The following is a 16,902-nucleotide window of genomic DNA, read 5'->3' on the forward strand; positions in this document are numbered from 1 at the left end:
TAGAACAGTATCCAACCATTGTTGTTATTTCTTTCTTCCATCAATTCTTCATGTATTGTAGAACTCTGTTTTTAGGTGCATTTATAATTGTTGCAGTTTCTTGATGGATTGACACTTTTAACATTACAAAATGTCCTTTTTGTCTCTAGTAACAATTTTTGTCTTAAAGTTAATGTAACAATTTTTGTCTGATGTTAGTTTGGCCACTCCAGCTCTTATTAGGTTACTATTTTAATGGTATATCTTTTCCATGCTTTTACTTTCAACCTATTTGTTGTCTTTGAATTTAAAGCATGTCTTTTGTAGATAGCATTTGGTTGAATCATATTGTTCTATCCATTCTGCTAATTTCTGCCTTGTGATAGCAGGGTTTTAATCCATTTACATTTAATATAACTTGATAAAGGAGGATTTATATCTGTTATTTTTTTCTGTATGTCTTATGTCTTTTCTCTTTCCTCTGTTGCACCATTACTGCTTTCTTTTATGTTACATGTTTTCTAGGATATGATTTCAATTCCTTTGTTTCTTACACTCTTTTTAAAAGTTACTTTCTGGGCAGCCCAGGTAGCTCAGCGGTTTAGCGCCACCTTCAGCCGGCGTGATCCTGGAGACCCGGGATCGAGTCCCACATTGGGTTCTCTGTATGGAGCCTGCTTCTCCCTCTTCCTGTGTTGTGTCTCTGCCTCCCTCTCTTTCTGTGTCTCTCATGAATGAATAAATAAAATCTTTTTTAAAAAATTATTTTCTTAGAGGTTTCTCTCAGAATTACTTTCTTTTTTTTATTTATTTTTTATTTATTTATGATAGTCACACAGAGAGAGAGAGAGAGAAAGAGAGAGAGAGAGAGGCAGAGACATAGGCAGAGGGAGAAGCAGGCTCAATGCACCGGGAGCCTAACATGGGATTCAATCCCGGGTCTCCAGGATCACGCCTTGGGCCAAAGGCAGGCGCCAAACCGCTGCGCCACCCAGGGATCCCTCAGAATTACTTTCTATCTTAGAAACAATCTAGTTCACATTAATACCAACTTAATGTCAATAGCATAAAAAAACTTTACTCCAATATTCCTCCCTCAGTTTATACCCCCCTTTTGCATTTCTATTGTCATACAAATTACATCTTCATGCATTATGATCCTGACAACATGTTCTCTTAATTGATTTATGCAATTATATACGATTAGATAGAAGGAAAAAAGCCACACACAAAAATATATTTATGCCATCTAGTATATTTACTTGGAGTCACCTTTACTAGTACTTCTTGTGTGGATTTGAGTTTCTGTCTAATGGACTTTCAGTTCAGCCAGAAAAACTCCCTTTAGTATTTCCTGTTAGGTGTGTTAATAACTAATTCTCTCAGTTTTTACCTCGCAATGTGTTAATTTCCCTTTCATTCTTGAAGGATATTTTTTGCTGAATTTTAAACTTCTTGGCTGACCAATCTTTTTTCTTTCACATTTGGAATATATCATCCTACTGTCTTCTTGCCTCCTTGGTTTCTCATGAAAAATCAGCTGTTATTTTATTGAGATTCCCTTGTATATGATGGGTTATCTCTTGCTGAATTTAAAATTCTTTGACTTTTATCAGTTTGACTAGGATGCATCCTAGTGTAGATCTCTTCAAGTTCATCCTATTTGGAATTTGTTGAGCTTTTGGATGTGCAGGTTAGTGTGTTTAATTTAGGCAGTTTCATGCATCACATTCTTTTTTGCCAGTTTTTCTCTCTCCTCTAGTTTGGAACCCCTATTATTGTTGGTATTCTTGGTAGTGCTTCAATATTCAATATGTCACTGAGGGTTCTGTTCTTTTTTTTTTTTTTTTTTAATGTTCCTTCCTCATTTTTCTTTTTCTCCCTCAGACTGGATAATCTGAATTGACATAGCTTCAAGTTTGATTCTTTTTTCTGCCAATTTAAATCTGTTATTGAGCCTCCCTAGTGATTTTTCATTTCAGTTACTGTACTCTAGAATTTGTGTGATTTCTATCTCTTTATTGATACTCTTTTGGCAAAACACTGTTTTCGTAGCTCTGTTTAGCTCTTTAGACATGACTTTCTTAGTTCTTTGAATGTATTTATAAGAGCTGATTTAAAATCTCTGCCTAGTAAGTCAAATATCTAGGCTTCCTTGGGGACAATTTCTTTTGCCTGCTTCTTTTTTTTTTCCCCCTATTTATGAACCAAACTTTCCTGTTTGTATCATAATTTTTCGTTTAAAAAAAGACATTTTATAATAATAATGTGTTAATCTTGGAATTCTCTCCTCTAGGCTTGTTGTTGCTGTTTGTTGTTGTGTTGTTAATGCTGTTTTTTCAGTGATTTTCCTGGATTAATACTCTAAAGTCTCTATTCTCTATTGTGCATAGCCATTGAAGTCCCTACTCAAGTTAGCCTTATGGTCAGATGTGATTGCATAGATGTTTCCTTAATGAGACATTAGAGATTAGGGTCTTTTCGGGTCTTTGGTCTGGAAACAGTGTTTCACATGTGTATGGCCTTCCAAATCTCCAGGAATGTGTCAGAGTTTTTCAAAGCTCATCTTTGAACATCTCGTTCACATTTTTCCTTTTAAAATTTGTTCAACTTCTCACTAGCCCAAACTGATATAAAGAATTGCTAATGATTGTTTTTAACAAATGTTCCAGTTTGATAAGGCTGTCCATACAGAATAAGCTCTCAGTCTTGCCAAATAAAGATAAATACGGAGTATAGAGCTTGTCAGGAAGCTGCCAAACACATCAAATAGTGACAGTTCTCTGGGGATGAGGCTTTGGGGAGCTCCCAACCTGTTCTGCCAGCCCATCCACTAGCTGCTAGGCTTTACATTTTCACAGCTACCCTACTTGCACAGCTCTTGGTTCTCAAGACTATTTCAAGGCTAGGGAAAGGATTATAGGAATAGGGCAAATTAAAACACAGCAAAGTACACTATTCTTACTGATATTCAGTTCTTTTCTTGAAGAGATACTCTCAGATTCTTGCCTTTGGTTGATTTCCAGAGTCCTGAAAAAGTTTATTTTGACAAGATTTTTGCCAGTATTGTCTGATTTTTATGAAGGAGATTTTTGAGGTCCTTACTGTACCATCTAACTGTATCATTTCTAATCTAGAAATGATTCTTCCCTACTCTATTACTTTAAAATCCAATGGTCTATCCTATACTTTGAATGTTCTTTTATTCATGCATGGTTTAGTAACATGCATTGATCATCTGGAAAATACTGGTTTACCGGATTATGCAGATCTTCCCAATATTAACAAACTTCATTATACAGTTTTTTTTAATCATACTTGTTAATATCACCAAAAAAGTTTTTAAGTTTTTAGTTTGTCAGGCTCACAGTCTTACAAGTCTTCTAAAGTTCCAATTTTCATTTAGAAGCTGAAATTTTATCATTAGCCACAAATACTATCAATCATTTTCCTAAAAGTGATAAAACCACTTTATTTTCAAGAAAATGTTGGCTAAATTGAAATAGCCAAGTCTGAATAACCATAGTTTTAGTGCCACTGCTGACTACCCATGCTTTTTACAGTAGTATTTTGGGACCCCCAAGGATCCTTGCACCACACTCTTGAGAACTACTGTGTGGAAGAATCAAATCTGGATTTATAGACATTGTCTTTAAATATCCAAGTGACTGGTCCATGGTGAGAAGTGAACTTTAGCTTTAAGACTCATAATCAGGACAGGCTGGCAACTTATTTTTTAAATGAATATAGGGCAAGAGAGAAAAACTTGCCTAAATAAATCTGTAAAATAAGATAAAGTGGACAATAGTATGAAATTCTTCAAGTGTGAAATACAAAAAAATAGTCAAGAATACATTTGGGAAAGTTCACTGAAAACACTGCTTATAGTTCACGATACCAATCATCTAGTACATAGACTAGATTGTGGATAATAAAGTAAATTTGAGGTTGTAACACAGTGATAAATGTAGCCTCATAAATATTACTTCAAGCGTCACTGGAATCAAACAAGTTTAAAGTATTAAAGGTCATACCCTATTCCAAAGAAACAAACCTAGGAGAGATGAAATAATTTATATTAAGAACTGTATACCACATTAGCAATGTTTGTTGCTAAGCATATGAAGCAACATTTAGCTAGTAGGAGTATAAACTGGTATTACCACTTAAGAAAAAAATTAGCACTACTTGTGTGAGCACCTGGTGTTGTATGGAACAATGTACATTATACATGGCATGTTAACTAACTGGAATTTAAATTAAACTTAATAATAATAATGAAATTGCTACCTTTCAACATGGGGGAAAAGAAAAAAAAAGGAACAACTGAATATATTTTTAAAGAGTATTTAGGGGATCTCTGGGTGGCTCAATGGTTTAGCGCCTGCTGTTGGTCCAGGGCGTGATCCTGGAGTCCCGGGATCGACTCCCACATCAGGCTCACTGCATGGAGCCTGCTTCTCCCTCTGCCTCTCTCTCTCTCTCTCTCTCTCTCTGTCTCTCATGAATAAATAAATAAAATCTTTTTTTTTTTTTTTAAAGAGTATTTAGAGCCTCAGATCCCCTGGTTGCCGCAGCTGGGTAGATGACTCCCATGTCGATTCTCACCCCAGCAGAAGTCTGGGGTTTTATTCCCTGGAAAGGTAGCTGAACTACAGAACCAGGGACCTAGCCTCATGCAAGTCCTAACCCTAATACCTAACCCCTAACCCCTAAACCTAGCCCTATGTGGAAGTCTCTGAACTGCAAGACATCAGGAACATACCCTAACCCTGGCCCTAACTCTAACCCTATATTGTAGGTGGAGGGGAGTTGGTATGGGGGGGGTGTGTGTGTGTGTGTGTGTGTATTATAGGGAATGTTACTCTGCCATTAAAAAATCATAATCTTGCCATTTGCAATGACATGGATAGAGCTAGAGAGTATTATGGTAAGAGAAATAAGTGAATCAGAAAAAGACAAATACCATGATTTCATATGTGGAACTTAAAAATAAAACAAAGGAGCAGAGGGTGGGGAAGAGAATGAGAAAGGCAAACCAAGAATCAGACTCTTTTTTTTTAAACTTTTTTTTTTTTAATTTTTTATTTATGATAGTCACAGAGAGAGAGAGAGAGAGAGAGAGAGGCAGAGACAGGCTCCATGCAGGGAGCCCGACGTGGGACTCGATCCCGGGTCTCCAGGATCGAGGCCTGGGCCAAAGGCAGGCGCCAAACTGCTGCGCCACCCAGGGATCCCAAGAATCAGACTCTTAACTGCAGAGAACAAACTGATGGTGGCCAGACGGGAGGTGGATCAAGGGATGGGTGAAATAGGTGATGGGGAATTAAGGAGTATACTTGTGATAAGCACTAGGTGATGTATGGAAGTGTTGAGTTACTATATTGTACACTGAAAACTAATACTACACTATATGTTAACTAACTGGAATTTAAATAAAAACTTTTTAAAAATTGACACTATGTAGTACACTTAAAGATGCATGAATATATCCTTTGACTTTACAGTTCTACCTCTGGGTATGTAACTCCCAGAGGATGCTTATTAATGCTAATAAACATTAGCACTTGTGCATTAGGATGCCATGTTTATCGTGGCAAAAAAATGTATTTTTTGTGTCAGTCAAAAGAATGAAAAATATTTATGCTATAATCATACAATAGCATACTCTGTAGCAATGAAAATCAACTATACAGGGCAGCCCTGGTGGCGCAGCGATTTAGCACCGCCTGCAGCCCAGGGCGTGATCCTGGAGACCCTGGATCGAGTCCCACATCGGGCTCTCTGCATGGAGCCTGCTTCTTCCTCTGCCTGTGTCTCTGTCTCTCTCTCTCTCTCTCTGCATCTCTATGAATAAATAAATAAATAAATAATATTTAAAAAATAAAAAAAAAAGAAAATCAATTATACAGCTTCATACTTAATCATGGATGTGTCTCAAAAAAATCTATTTTAAAAAGCAAGTCATAGGGCAGCCTGGGTGGGTCAGCAGTTTAGCACCACCTCCAGCCCAGGGCGTGATCCTGGAGACCCAGGATCAAGTCCCACATCAGGCTCCCTGCATGGAGCCTGCTTCTCCCTCTGTGCTTCTCCCTTCTGTGCCTCTGCCTTTCTCTCCCTCTCTCTCTCTCTCTCTCTCTCATGAATAAATAAATAAAATCTTTGAAAAAAAAAAAAAGCAAGTCATAGAAAGATACATACAGTATGGTTTCATTTACATAAAAGTTAAAATAGGCATTACCAAATATGTTTTAACATATTTGCATAAATGACAAAACAATAAAGGAAAAAAGGAATAATTTTATGAAGAAGATAATTCCACAGCATAACTCCTATGTAATTTATCTGTGGTTTCCTTTAAAACTATGCATATCTAAAGATCAATATTCTCTCTTGCCCATCTACAAAATAGGGATATAGATAAAGAACCTTGGTAATTCTTTCACTGAAGTAGTATGTTGTACAAAATGTAATAATCTTTTTTCTACATAAAAATACTTCATTGATAAATTTTTGTTATAAATTTGTGTGATATTCTTCATGAATCTTTATTCAGTTATATCTTGAGTAATTCCATTCTTAGAACAATATGTTTTGGGACGCCTGGGTGGTTCAGCAGTTGAGCGTCTGCCTTTGACTCAGGGTATGATCCCAGAATCTGGGACCAAGTCCCACATCGGGTTCCTGCGAAGAGCCTGCTTCTCTCTCTGCCTATGTCTCTGCCTCTCTCTGTGTGTCTCTCATGAATAAATATATAAAACCTTAAAAAAAAAAAAAAACAGGGCAAGCCCGGGTGGCTCAGCGGTTTAGCGCCAGGATCAAGTCCCATGTCAGGCTCCCTACATGGAGCCTGCTTTTCCCTCTGCCTGTCTCTCTCTCTCTCTCTCTCTCTTTCTGTGTCTCTCATGAATAAATAAATAAAATCTTAAAAAAAAAAAAAGAACAATATGTCTTATCATGGTCACTCAAAGCCAATGGACTTCTAATGTTCTTAAAATATCAATCAAGTAATTATTATATCAATGAAATTAATTTAATTTCTTGCCTTTCATCCTGGAGGAAAATCATTTCTAGCACATCATTAGACTATCTACATGTCTTTGTAACTTTTCCCTACTTCACCAGGGAGAACAGTAGAATTTTTAATTCTGTGAAGTGTTCAAAGAATTTTTTGAGCATTTTATGATATGTTACTTGTTACTTGTTATGACACCCATTGCAGACAATGGTCTTTATACCCTATTCAATTAGTCTTGATATCTAAAGAGAATAAGTCATTGCATCAAGGTGTGAGGAATGTTCCAGAAATAGGAATATATAAATTGGAGACAAACTTCACCATTGTAACTAGACTCTGTTTTCCTTGCCTGGAAAATAATGTACTCTCTAAGTCTAGGGCAAGAGAATAAATGTGGTGGAGCTACTCATTGATATTTTTCATTCTATTATAATTGTTATGGGTAGATTTTATTCATTTTGATATTTACAGGGAAAATATAAACTATGCCTATCCATCCCAGAAGGGAAAAGCAATGCTAGAATCAACAGAAATGTCATAAATAAAACTCTAGTTCCATTTTGGGTAGAACCAAAAGTAGTAAAGAAAAATTGTGCTTAAAATATTTATATAATAAAGAAGATTAATAGATCTTAGAAATATATAATAAGATTAATGAACTATATAAATGCAACTATCAAGTCATTTAAAATGTTTACCATTTAAAGCTAATTGTATACATTTAAAGTGTTTCTACTAACAGAGGTTTTCTCTTGAATAGTTAACAGGTTATTCTATTTATGGAAATGTTCTCTAGTAACTGCCATCTATTAACAATTATATATAAGAATGTTTTACTTTATTTGTAATAGATTTGCCTAAAATTTCAAATAATTCGCTTACATTCCTAGGCTTAACTATTCCTTTTTCATTGCAGCCCTTTGGAGTAAATCAGCCTGGACCTTACATCATGTATACAACTGTGGATGCAAATGGATATCTGAAAAATGGTTCAGGTAAGACTAGATAAAATATCCGTAGTGCACAAAAGCACCTTTAATCAATATATTGTCATGGATGACAAAAATTATCATGTTTTCACATGCTTTATAAAATCTTCACTTTTTCTGTTATAGTCTTTTGCATATTAGTAGATTACAAAAAGGTCCTCATGGCAAATATATTAACATTCATTCCTCATATATCCCTATTGTGATGGAGCCAAATCATTATCCTGTGTTTCAGTTGAAGTAACAGAAAGCTTGGGAGAAATTACCAGAGTTATCTTGAGCAAAGTGCGAAGTGGTAAAGTAGTTAACAAAGCTACTCTTAGAAGAAGTAAAAATTAGGAATCCAATCTACAACCTAGACAAATTCTAGTTTTTTCATACATGAAACAGTAGCTTAAATGTTACATAGAGGTTTTTTAATAAATGATTATAAAGAAAAACTTGTAGTTCTTATATACTTGAATAAATAATAAAAGGAAATGCAATAAAAACAAAAAAGAAATAAAACTAAACAAAGGATGCCTGCTTTTGATAGATGATAGCTGACTGAAATGCGGTCCAAGTCACAGTAAATACAACTGTTCTACTTTCAACTCTTTAAGTAAGAAAACGAACCCTAACATATTAATAGGCTACTGTGAGACTCCTAGAGTCCTAACCATGAAGAAATATAAGCAAAATTGCTGTTACTCCTCCATTTTTATGCACATAAGAAAGCTAAAAAAGAAAGAATTCATTATAGGCCATTCTTGTTTTATATAATACCTTACATAAATCAAATATGCCACAGTGAGTTTCCTTTTTAGCTATTTGTACACATGTAAGACTCAATCATAATACTGCTTCAGCACAGAAACATTCCATAAAACAAAAGCAGTTTAATTAAATTCAAGGAGAAATTGACAAACACAACTAAAATCAAATACTTTAATATACCATTGTTAGTCAAGGAAACTTAAATAAGGACATATAGACAATTTGAACAATTTATTTATGTTTTAATTCATATACATATCAAACTACAAAAAAGTTCTGGGACTCGCTGGTTTTATCTTGTATCAATTAATTACTTTTGAATTTTAGATATAGATAATTTCAGTGCTAGGTAAGGTGTTCCAGACAGGAGAAGAAAGATGAAGTTACTTATTTAATGAAGTAAGCATAACTTAGGCAAGGCCAGCATACCTAAAACCAAAAGCTTAGCTCACTGGTCAATTATTAATGAAAAATGCTATCTAAAATACTAATAATTTTGGGCATGTGGGTGGCTCAGATGATTAAGCATCTAACTTTGGCTAGGGCATGATCCCAGGGTCCTGGGATCAAGTCCTGCATCGGGCTCCCTGCTTGGGAGCTCCCTCTGTTGCTCCCTCTGTTTGTGCTCGCTCGCTCTCTCTCTCTGACAAATAAATCAAATCTTATTTAAAAAAATTAAATTAAAATATTAACAATTTTAATTCATCTGTATTTTGAAAGAATTGCTTACTTAGCATCAAATATGTGATTATCTCAGAATACACTGATGGTTTAAAATGGGGGAAAAAATAAATAAAATAAAATAAAATAAAATGGGGGAAATCTCTTCATTATCATAACAATAGGTCAAAAATTTTTAAAGACCCATCTTCCTCTCTTTTTTTCATACAATGATATATTGTGCAAATTTTTCCATGTCAGTTTATATAGGTAATTTATTTGGGGATCGCTTTGTATATTGACATAATAATTACTCTAGACATGCTGCTGGGTTTTTTTTTCAATATAACAATATAACAGTAAAGATCTTTATACATATATTTTTATGTATTTAAATAATTCTTAATCCATGGGAAAAAAGCTAGAAGGATGTTCATCAAATTGTTAACATTTGGGACACCTGGGTGGCTCAGCGGTTGAGCCTCTGCCTTTGGCTCAGGGCATGATCCCAGAGTCCTGGGATCGAGTCCCACATCGGGCTCCCTGCACGGAGCCTGCTTCTCCCTCTGCCTGTGTCTCTGCCTCTCTTTCTTTCTCGTGAATAAATAAATAAAATCTTAAAAAAAAAAGTTTGCAAATTATTCAGCTGTTCAACTATTAGAAATCCTATCTGTGCAAATGTAAATGAGTCAGAGTCATATACTACAAGAATCCAAAGAAAGAAAACCACAAATTGTAGGGTCAACAAAAACAAAAGATTTGCCTCCTGAAATTCTATTCTCAAACTGATTTCTAGTACAGTATTACAGTCAATACAGATTCTAATACCAAGGGAAAAAACACATAATAGTTTTAGAAACAGAAAGTGGGAGAAGGAATATAATTCGTCTCTTCTGTGGTCTTTGCTAGCAAATGTTTTGCCATTCAACAAGTTGTTGTAAAGGAATTTGATTAAAATCTCATTCATGGACAGCCCCTGTGGCGCAGCGGTTTCCCCGCCTGCAGCCCAGGGAGTGATCTGGAGACCTGGGATCGCATCCCACATCGGGCTTCCTGCATGGAGCCTGCTTCTCCCTCTGCCTGTGTCTCTGCATCTCTCTTGCTCTCTCTGAATGAATAAATAAATAAATCTTTAAAAAAAAATCTCATTCATTACTCAGTAATACCATTGATGTATTCCTTTCTCGTTGCCTCACCTATTTTTTTTTTAATTTTATTTACTCATGAGAGACACAGAGAGAGAGGCAGAAACATAGGCAGAGGGAGAAGCAGGCTCCCTGTGGGTAGCCCAATGCAGGACTCAATCCCAGGACCCTGGGATCACACCCTAAGCCAAAGCCAGACACTCAACCACTGAGCCACCCAGATGCCCCTCATTGCCTCAGTCTTACTTAAGGACTTGACCATTTTCATTATCCATGTTTTCCTTCACCTCAGTTGTGCATAGCATAAACCACAGAAAGCTGCTATGTACTGCAATAAAGGTTCAAATTCACAAATATATTATATACACAATGCCCATAATATAGGCAACAGTACACATTAAACTCAATGAAACAAAATTCTTGACATGATTTTCTATGCATGCTTAAATAAAACATTGCCAATGCAAGGCATTATTTACTATAAGTTGAGTCTAAAATTATAATACAGTACTATTTGAAAAACACTAGATTCTGCATCTCCTTAATTTTTCACCATTTCTTAAATTCATTAGAAATACGGTATCAGGTAAAATCAATTAAGGGAACTTAAAGACGAGATGATCTGACTTAATTACAAATAGAGCAATTTACTCATAGGTATTTGCTTCCTTACACTAGCTCCATCTGACACAAATTCTAAATTGTTATTCTGTCGTGTGCTTTTTCTGTTATTAACCTGGACTTTCTAGACCATGAAAACAATAGGAGAATTAGAGGCTACAAAAAAACAAATATGTGATAAAGAACAATAATTAGATTGTACCTACTTAACATAATACCTCATAGCTCCCCATACTACTCCCACAAAGACCTAAGTCATGGATTCATATTTTCTCATCTTTCCATAATCTCTGACATTACTCACTGCAAATTTAGATTACACTTATCTCAACAGTTTGTTCTCAATAACATCAGAGATTGACTTCTATAGAATGTTGAAATCTCTTAAGAAATCTTATAGAAATTCATCTTTCTAAAGCAGAAGTCTTTTTATATTCCTAAATACCTTCCTACTGCCTGAGAATCAAGGACTTCCATAACTGAACCTTAAATTACCTACCAGCCTTCTCTTTCCCCTATCCCCTTTATGTATCCTACACATATTCAGCTTGGTGTCCAGTATATAGCTTTTTCCACTTCTAATATCAGTGCCTTTGTTCACTCTTTCAATCTTCACCTCTTCTCCATATTTTAGACACTGTCCCATCAGACTTTCACTAACCCTACTTCAAAAACTGGAAATAAACTTTCTTCCCACCAAATGTCAGTAGAACTTTATTGTATACCTCTCTTTTTTTTTTTAAATATATCATTTATTTATTTTATGATAGTCACAGAGAGAGAGAGAGAGAGAGAGGGGCAAAGACACAGGCAGAGGGAGGAGCAGGCTCCATGCACCGGGAGCCCGACGTGGGATTCCATCCCCAGTCTCTAGGGTCGCGCCCTGGGCCAAAGGCAGGCGCCAAACCGCTGTGCCACCCAGGGATCCCTATATACCTCTCTTATGATACCTACCACACTCTACCTTGTAGCAATAGTTATATCTCTTGTTTTATCTCCTTGAAAAAACAGACTCATTGAAGACCGGTTCTTTATCTAGTTTTTGTATTTATGTACTTTGTCCATCCTAGGACACCCAAGTGTTGATTGAAATGATTACTAAGACCAGTAATAAGGATTTCTATTTCTTTAAAAAAAAAAAAAAAAAAAAAAAAGAAACAAGACAAAAAAGCCTAACCAAAAGTAGATCATGGTGACAGTTCATAACTGGTTGTAAACAGATTTCTTAATCTAATATAAAGTAGTATAAACTTCATAATAACTGAATTAAAAATAATAAGTCTGTGGATGTTTATTATTATAAAGCCCCTGCTTTGTGCTGGGCACTTTTGTAGACTCACTGCATGTTATCTCATTGAATTTCACAATACCCTTGAATGGCAGCTCTTATTCTACACCAGAAGATACTAAGGCTCTGAAAGCTCAAGTAATTTAGCTATGTCATTCAGCTATTAACTGTAGACCTGAACTTAAACTCAAGAACACTCTCTAACTACAAAACCTACACATTTTTTTAAGTTTATTTATATAATCTCTATACCAACATGAGGCTCAAACTCAAAAAACTCAAAACCCTAAGATCAAGAGCCTTTGTGCTATTCCAACTGAGCCAGCCAGGCACCCCTAAAACCTATACATTCTTAATGTATGTTTAAATGTTTAAATGTCATCTTGTAAAAAGCTTAGGGTACCTAAAAAGAGGAAATTATTCCTAACAATTCTTGTTTCATTTCTATTTAAAACATGGTACCTGTGTAAAGTGAAATGATGACTAAACTTAACAAATTGTTGTTTTAAAATTTTTCTGTTTCTTTTTTATTCCTTTAGGTTTAAGACTTTTGTACTTAATGATTTTTTTTTGGTAGTGATTTCAAAAACAGCATTTGGATAATGGGTACAACCCTTGGCTTTCTGGGAGGTTGCTGATCCCCTTTCTTTATTCTCTAGTTGAGTGATAGGAAAAGATTCTACTGGGATCCCTGGGTGGCGCAGCGGTTTGGCACCTGCCTTTGGCCCGGGGCGTGATCCTGGAGACCCGGGATCAAATCCCACGTCAGTCTCCCTGCGTGGAGCCTGCTTCTCCCTCTGCCTGTGTCTCTGCCTCTCTGTCTCTCTCTGTGTGACTATCATGAATAAATAAATAAAATCTTTAAAAAAAAAAAAAGAAAAGAAAAGATTCTACTGACCCAGTGGTTCTAACACACGATATTTGTTCCTGAGGGACATCGTCATTCTCTTTTTTTGTCCTTAGGACTTGAGGGTACTCCTAAGTAATAATAATAGCCAACAGTGATCAGTACTTACTCTGGTCAGGCACTGTGCAGAGTATTGTATGTACATGGATGTCCTCATTTATAGTATTAGGTGTAAAATTTCCTGTCAGCTGTACATATTGCATAAAGTTTTTGAAATTTAAATACATGAGAATTTAAAAAGCACTCTACTATTATAATAGTACATATAATGATACATAAAGCAGAGGAAATTTCTTAGTAAAGCAAGGAAAAGTTATGATCCTGGTATTCTACTCTTGCATTTCTTTTTTCTATGATTTAATGAACATAGATTTCCATTTTCCTGATATATTCAGAAGAATATAATAGATATACCCTAAAACTTCTAGTCTAACATTCTTCATTTAAGACCAAAGAAATTAAAAAAAAAAAAAAAAAAGACCAAAGAAATTACATTTTGAACAGTTAAGACTACAATTAAATTGAAGTATTTTAATTAAATAATTAAAATGTATGAACAGATTATTTTATTAAATGTATCATTTTGACTATATTACTTTTGGTATCCTTAAATATTTCTTTTTAAGATTTCATTTATTCATGAGAGATACAGAAAGAGAGAGAGAGAGAGAGGCAGAAACACAGGCAGAGGAAAAGCAGGCTCCATGCAGGGAGCCCAGTGTGGGACTCAATCCTGGGACCCCAGAATCACGCCCTGGGCCGAAGGCACACATGCAACCGCTAAGCCATCCAACCATCCTGGTATTCTTAAATCTTTTCCATTTAAGCAGAAATACTTTTAAAAGTTTTCCAGTAATACATAGTAAGGGCAGTTTTATTGTTCAAAATAGAAATAACAGTTTAGTTATATTCGAACTTTAGAAACATAACACTCACTCATGGGCTGAACACTAAAAACCAAATAGTATGCCCTGCCAAATGTTTTTATGTGGCTATTGTTATTCCTTTATAATAAAGTAGGTAAGGGGAAGTGCTTATTCTTTAATCAATAAATGGTTTAGAATTTCTTTTTGTGGCACCTGAATAATTTAATAGATGAGATGGAATGGGTGTTCATTATTAAAGGTTAAATTATCTTTTTCACTTCAGAAGGTATCATTTAATACACTCAAGTACTTTCAGGAAGGAGACGCTTGTGGTCTTAAGGACTTTTTAGAATTGAAAACAGAAAGAAAATTATTCCATAACATTGGCAGATTCAGGCTTAGTTCTCAGATTCAAGAATGAAATATTAAGAACAAAAAAGGATACAGATTCAAACATTGTAATGATTTTTTTGTAATGTCTGGTATTGCTTCACAAGCTAATTGATATTCTTTAATGTTCTTCTAGCATTAATTCTTCTCACACTCTACCCTGTGAATGGGTAATTATTTCAAAGGCTGCTATGCAGTTGCAACTATTAAATGAAATATAATAGGAAAGCACTTAGATACAGGTATTGCCCCAGGCAGAAATCTTAAATCATGTGGCAGTACTCAACAACAGAAACAAAAACAATTCAAAAATGGACTAAAACTAGTATAGATAATTCTCAAAAAAAGATATACCAATGATTAGTATAATACATGAAAAAGGAGCACCTGAGTAGCTCAGTCGGTTAAGCATACAACTCTTGGTTTCAGCTCAGGTCATGAGATTGAGCCCCACATCAGGCCTTCCTGCTCAGTGCAGAGTCTGCTTGAGATTCTCTCTTTCTTTCCCTCTGTTTCCCCACCCCCCGATTCAAACATGCACTCTGTCTCAGATAAATATTTTTTTAAAAATACATGAAAAAATGTTCAGTATCACTAATCACTACAGAAAAAAAATAAAAACCACAATGAGATTCTAACTCACACTTAGTGGGATGGCTACTAACTAAAAAAAATAATAATAATAACAAGTGTTTTCAAGGATACAGAGAAATTAGAACCCTGTATACTACTGATGTGCTATAGGCTGAACATTTATATTCCCCCCAAACTCCTAAATTGAATTCCTGATGTCCAACGTATTAGAAGGTGGAGCCTCTGGAACATGATTAACTCGTAAGGGCAGAGTCTTCATGAATGGGATTTGTGCCCTTTATAAAAAAGGCCCTGGAGAGTCCCTCCCCCCCCCCCCCCCCCCGCCTTCCCTCTATGTGAGGACACAGCAAGAAAGCTCTGGCCTAAACCAGGAAGCAGTCTCTCACCAGAACACAACCTCTCACTCTCAACCTGTCGTGATTTGCATGATAAATTCTTGGTCACCTTCTCCATGGAGTAATGAAACTGTGGAAGTGTGGTCCCTCCTCCTTGCCTGGTGCCTTAGTCATATGACCGCCAAAGGGGTGCTGCAGATTCCAGGGCTACTAATAACCCTCACAAGAAACTTCTTGTCTTTTGTGCCTTCAAAAATGTTTTACTTGTGTCTTCCTGAACTTGAAGGGGGAAAATGGCTTAAGGTCTGTCAATGGGCTTGAGAAAGAATTTTGCATTAACATTGCTGCACATCTGCATTAAATACTGTGATAAAACCCTTTCTTTACAATATTAAAAAAAACTTCTTAATCTGGGGCTTCCTTGCCTCCAGAATGGTAAGAAATAAATTCCTGTTGTTTATGGGCTACCCAGCCTATGGTGTTTTGTTATAGCAGTCTGAGCAGACTGATACACAGCAGTTATGTAAATGGTACAGCCACTATGTGATGCAGAAGACAGTTCTCATAAAATTAAATAGAATTTACTATGTGATCCAGCAGTCTCACTTCTCAGTATATACCCAAAAGAATTTAAGGTAAGGTCTCCAAAATATATTTCTAAATCCATGTTCACAGTAGCCAAAAGGTAGCAGGACCCAAGTGTCCATTCACAGAGAAGGAGAATTCTGAGGAAGATGGCAGAAAAAGGGGATCCTAGGCTCTACACCTCCTAAGGATACAACTAGATAACCCCCACATCAGAGCAAATAACCCAAAAGACAACCTAAGACAGGCAGAACAGACTCTCCACAGATAAATGTAAAGAAGAAGTCACATTGAAGAGGGCAGGAAGGACAGAGATATGGTCAGGAGCTGAGCAGAACTGCAAGACTGTCTGTTGGAGACAGTAAGGAAAGAGACCCTCAAACTGAGCGCCCCAGGCATGGTGAACCCACACAGGGAAGAGTAATCCCCATAACATAAGGCTTTGAAAACCAGAAGGGCATAATTTCACAAATTCTTATAGTCAGTAGGACTTAACATCTGGAAATTTAAAAATCAGCCAGTTTAGCTGTAGGAGAGCCAGAAGGGTGATGGGAAATTGAGTCTCCCTTGAAGAGAGAGTACAAACACTCCAATGACATATATCACAGAAGAAAGTTTGGGTAAATGGCGGGGAGGTTTACTAATCTCAGAGCTTGAGCTGGAGGGGCAGGGGTCACTGGGAGATGGGAGACTCCTCTAGGGACAGAAGAGCTGGTGGACACCATTTCCCCAGCCTAGATACATGGACATCCATGCAAACAGCGAAGTA

General features: G+C 36.0%; 1 protein-coding gene across 1 annotated transcript in view; it reads left to right on the forward strand.

The window, feature by feature from the left end:
* Nucleotides 1–16,902, forward strand: part of ITFG1 (integrin alpha FG-GAP repeat containing 1) — a 286,044-nt gene that overhangs the window by 235,658 nt on the left and 33,484 nt on the right. The window contains exon 14 of the mRNA XM_041766923.1: nt 7,914–7,992. Within this exon, the coding sequence (XP_041622857.1) occupies nt 7,914–7,992 (79 nt within the window). The remainder of the gene's footprint in view (nt 1–7,913; nt 7,993–16,902) is intronic.

The sequence above is a fragment of the Vulpes lagopus genome, chromosome 8 (assembly GCF_018345385.1).
Source record: "Vulpes lagopus strain Blue_001 chromosome 8, ASM1834538v1, whole genome shotgun sequence".
NCBI lineage: Eukaryota > Metazoa > Chordata > Mammalia > Carnivora > Canidae > Vulpes > Vulpes lagopus.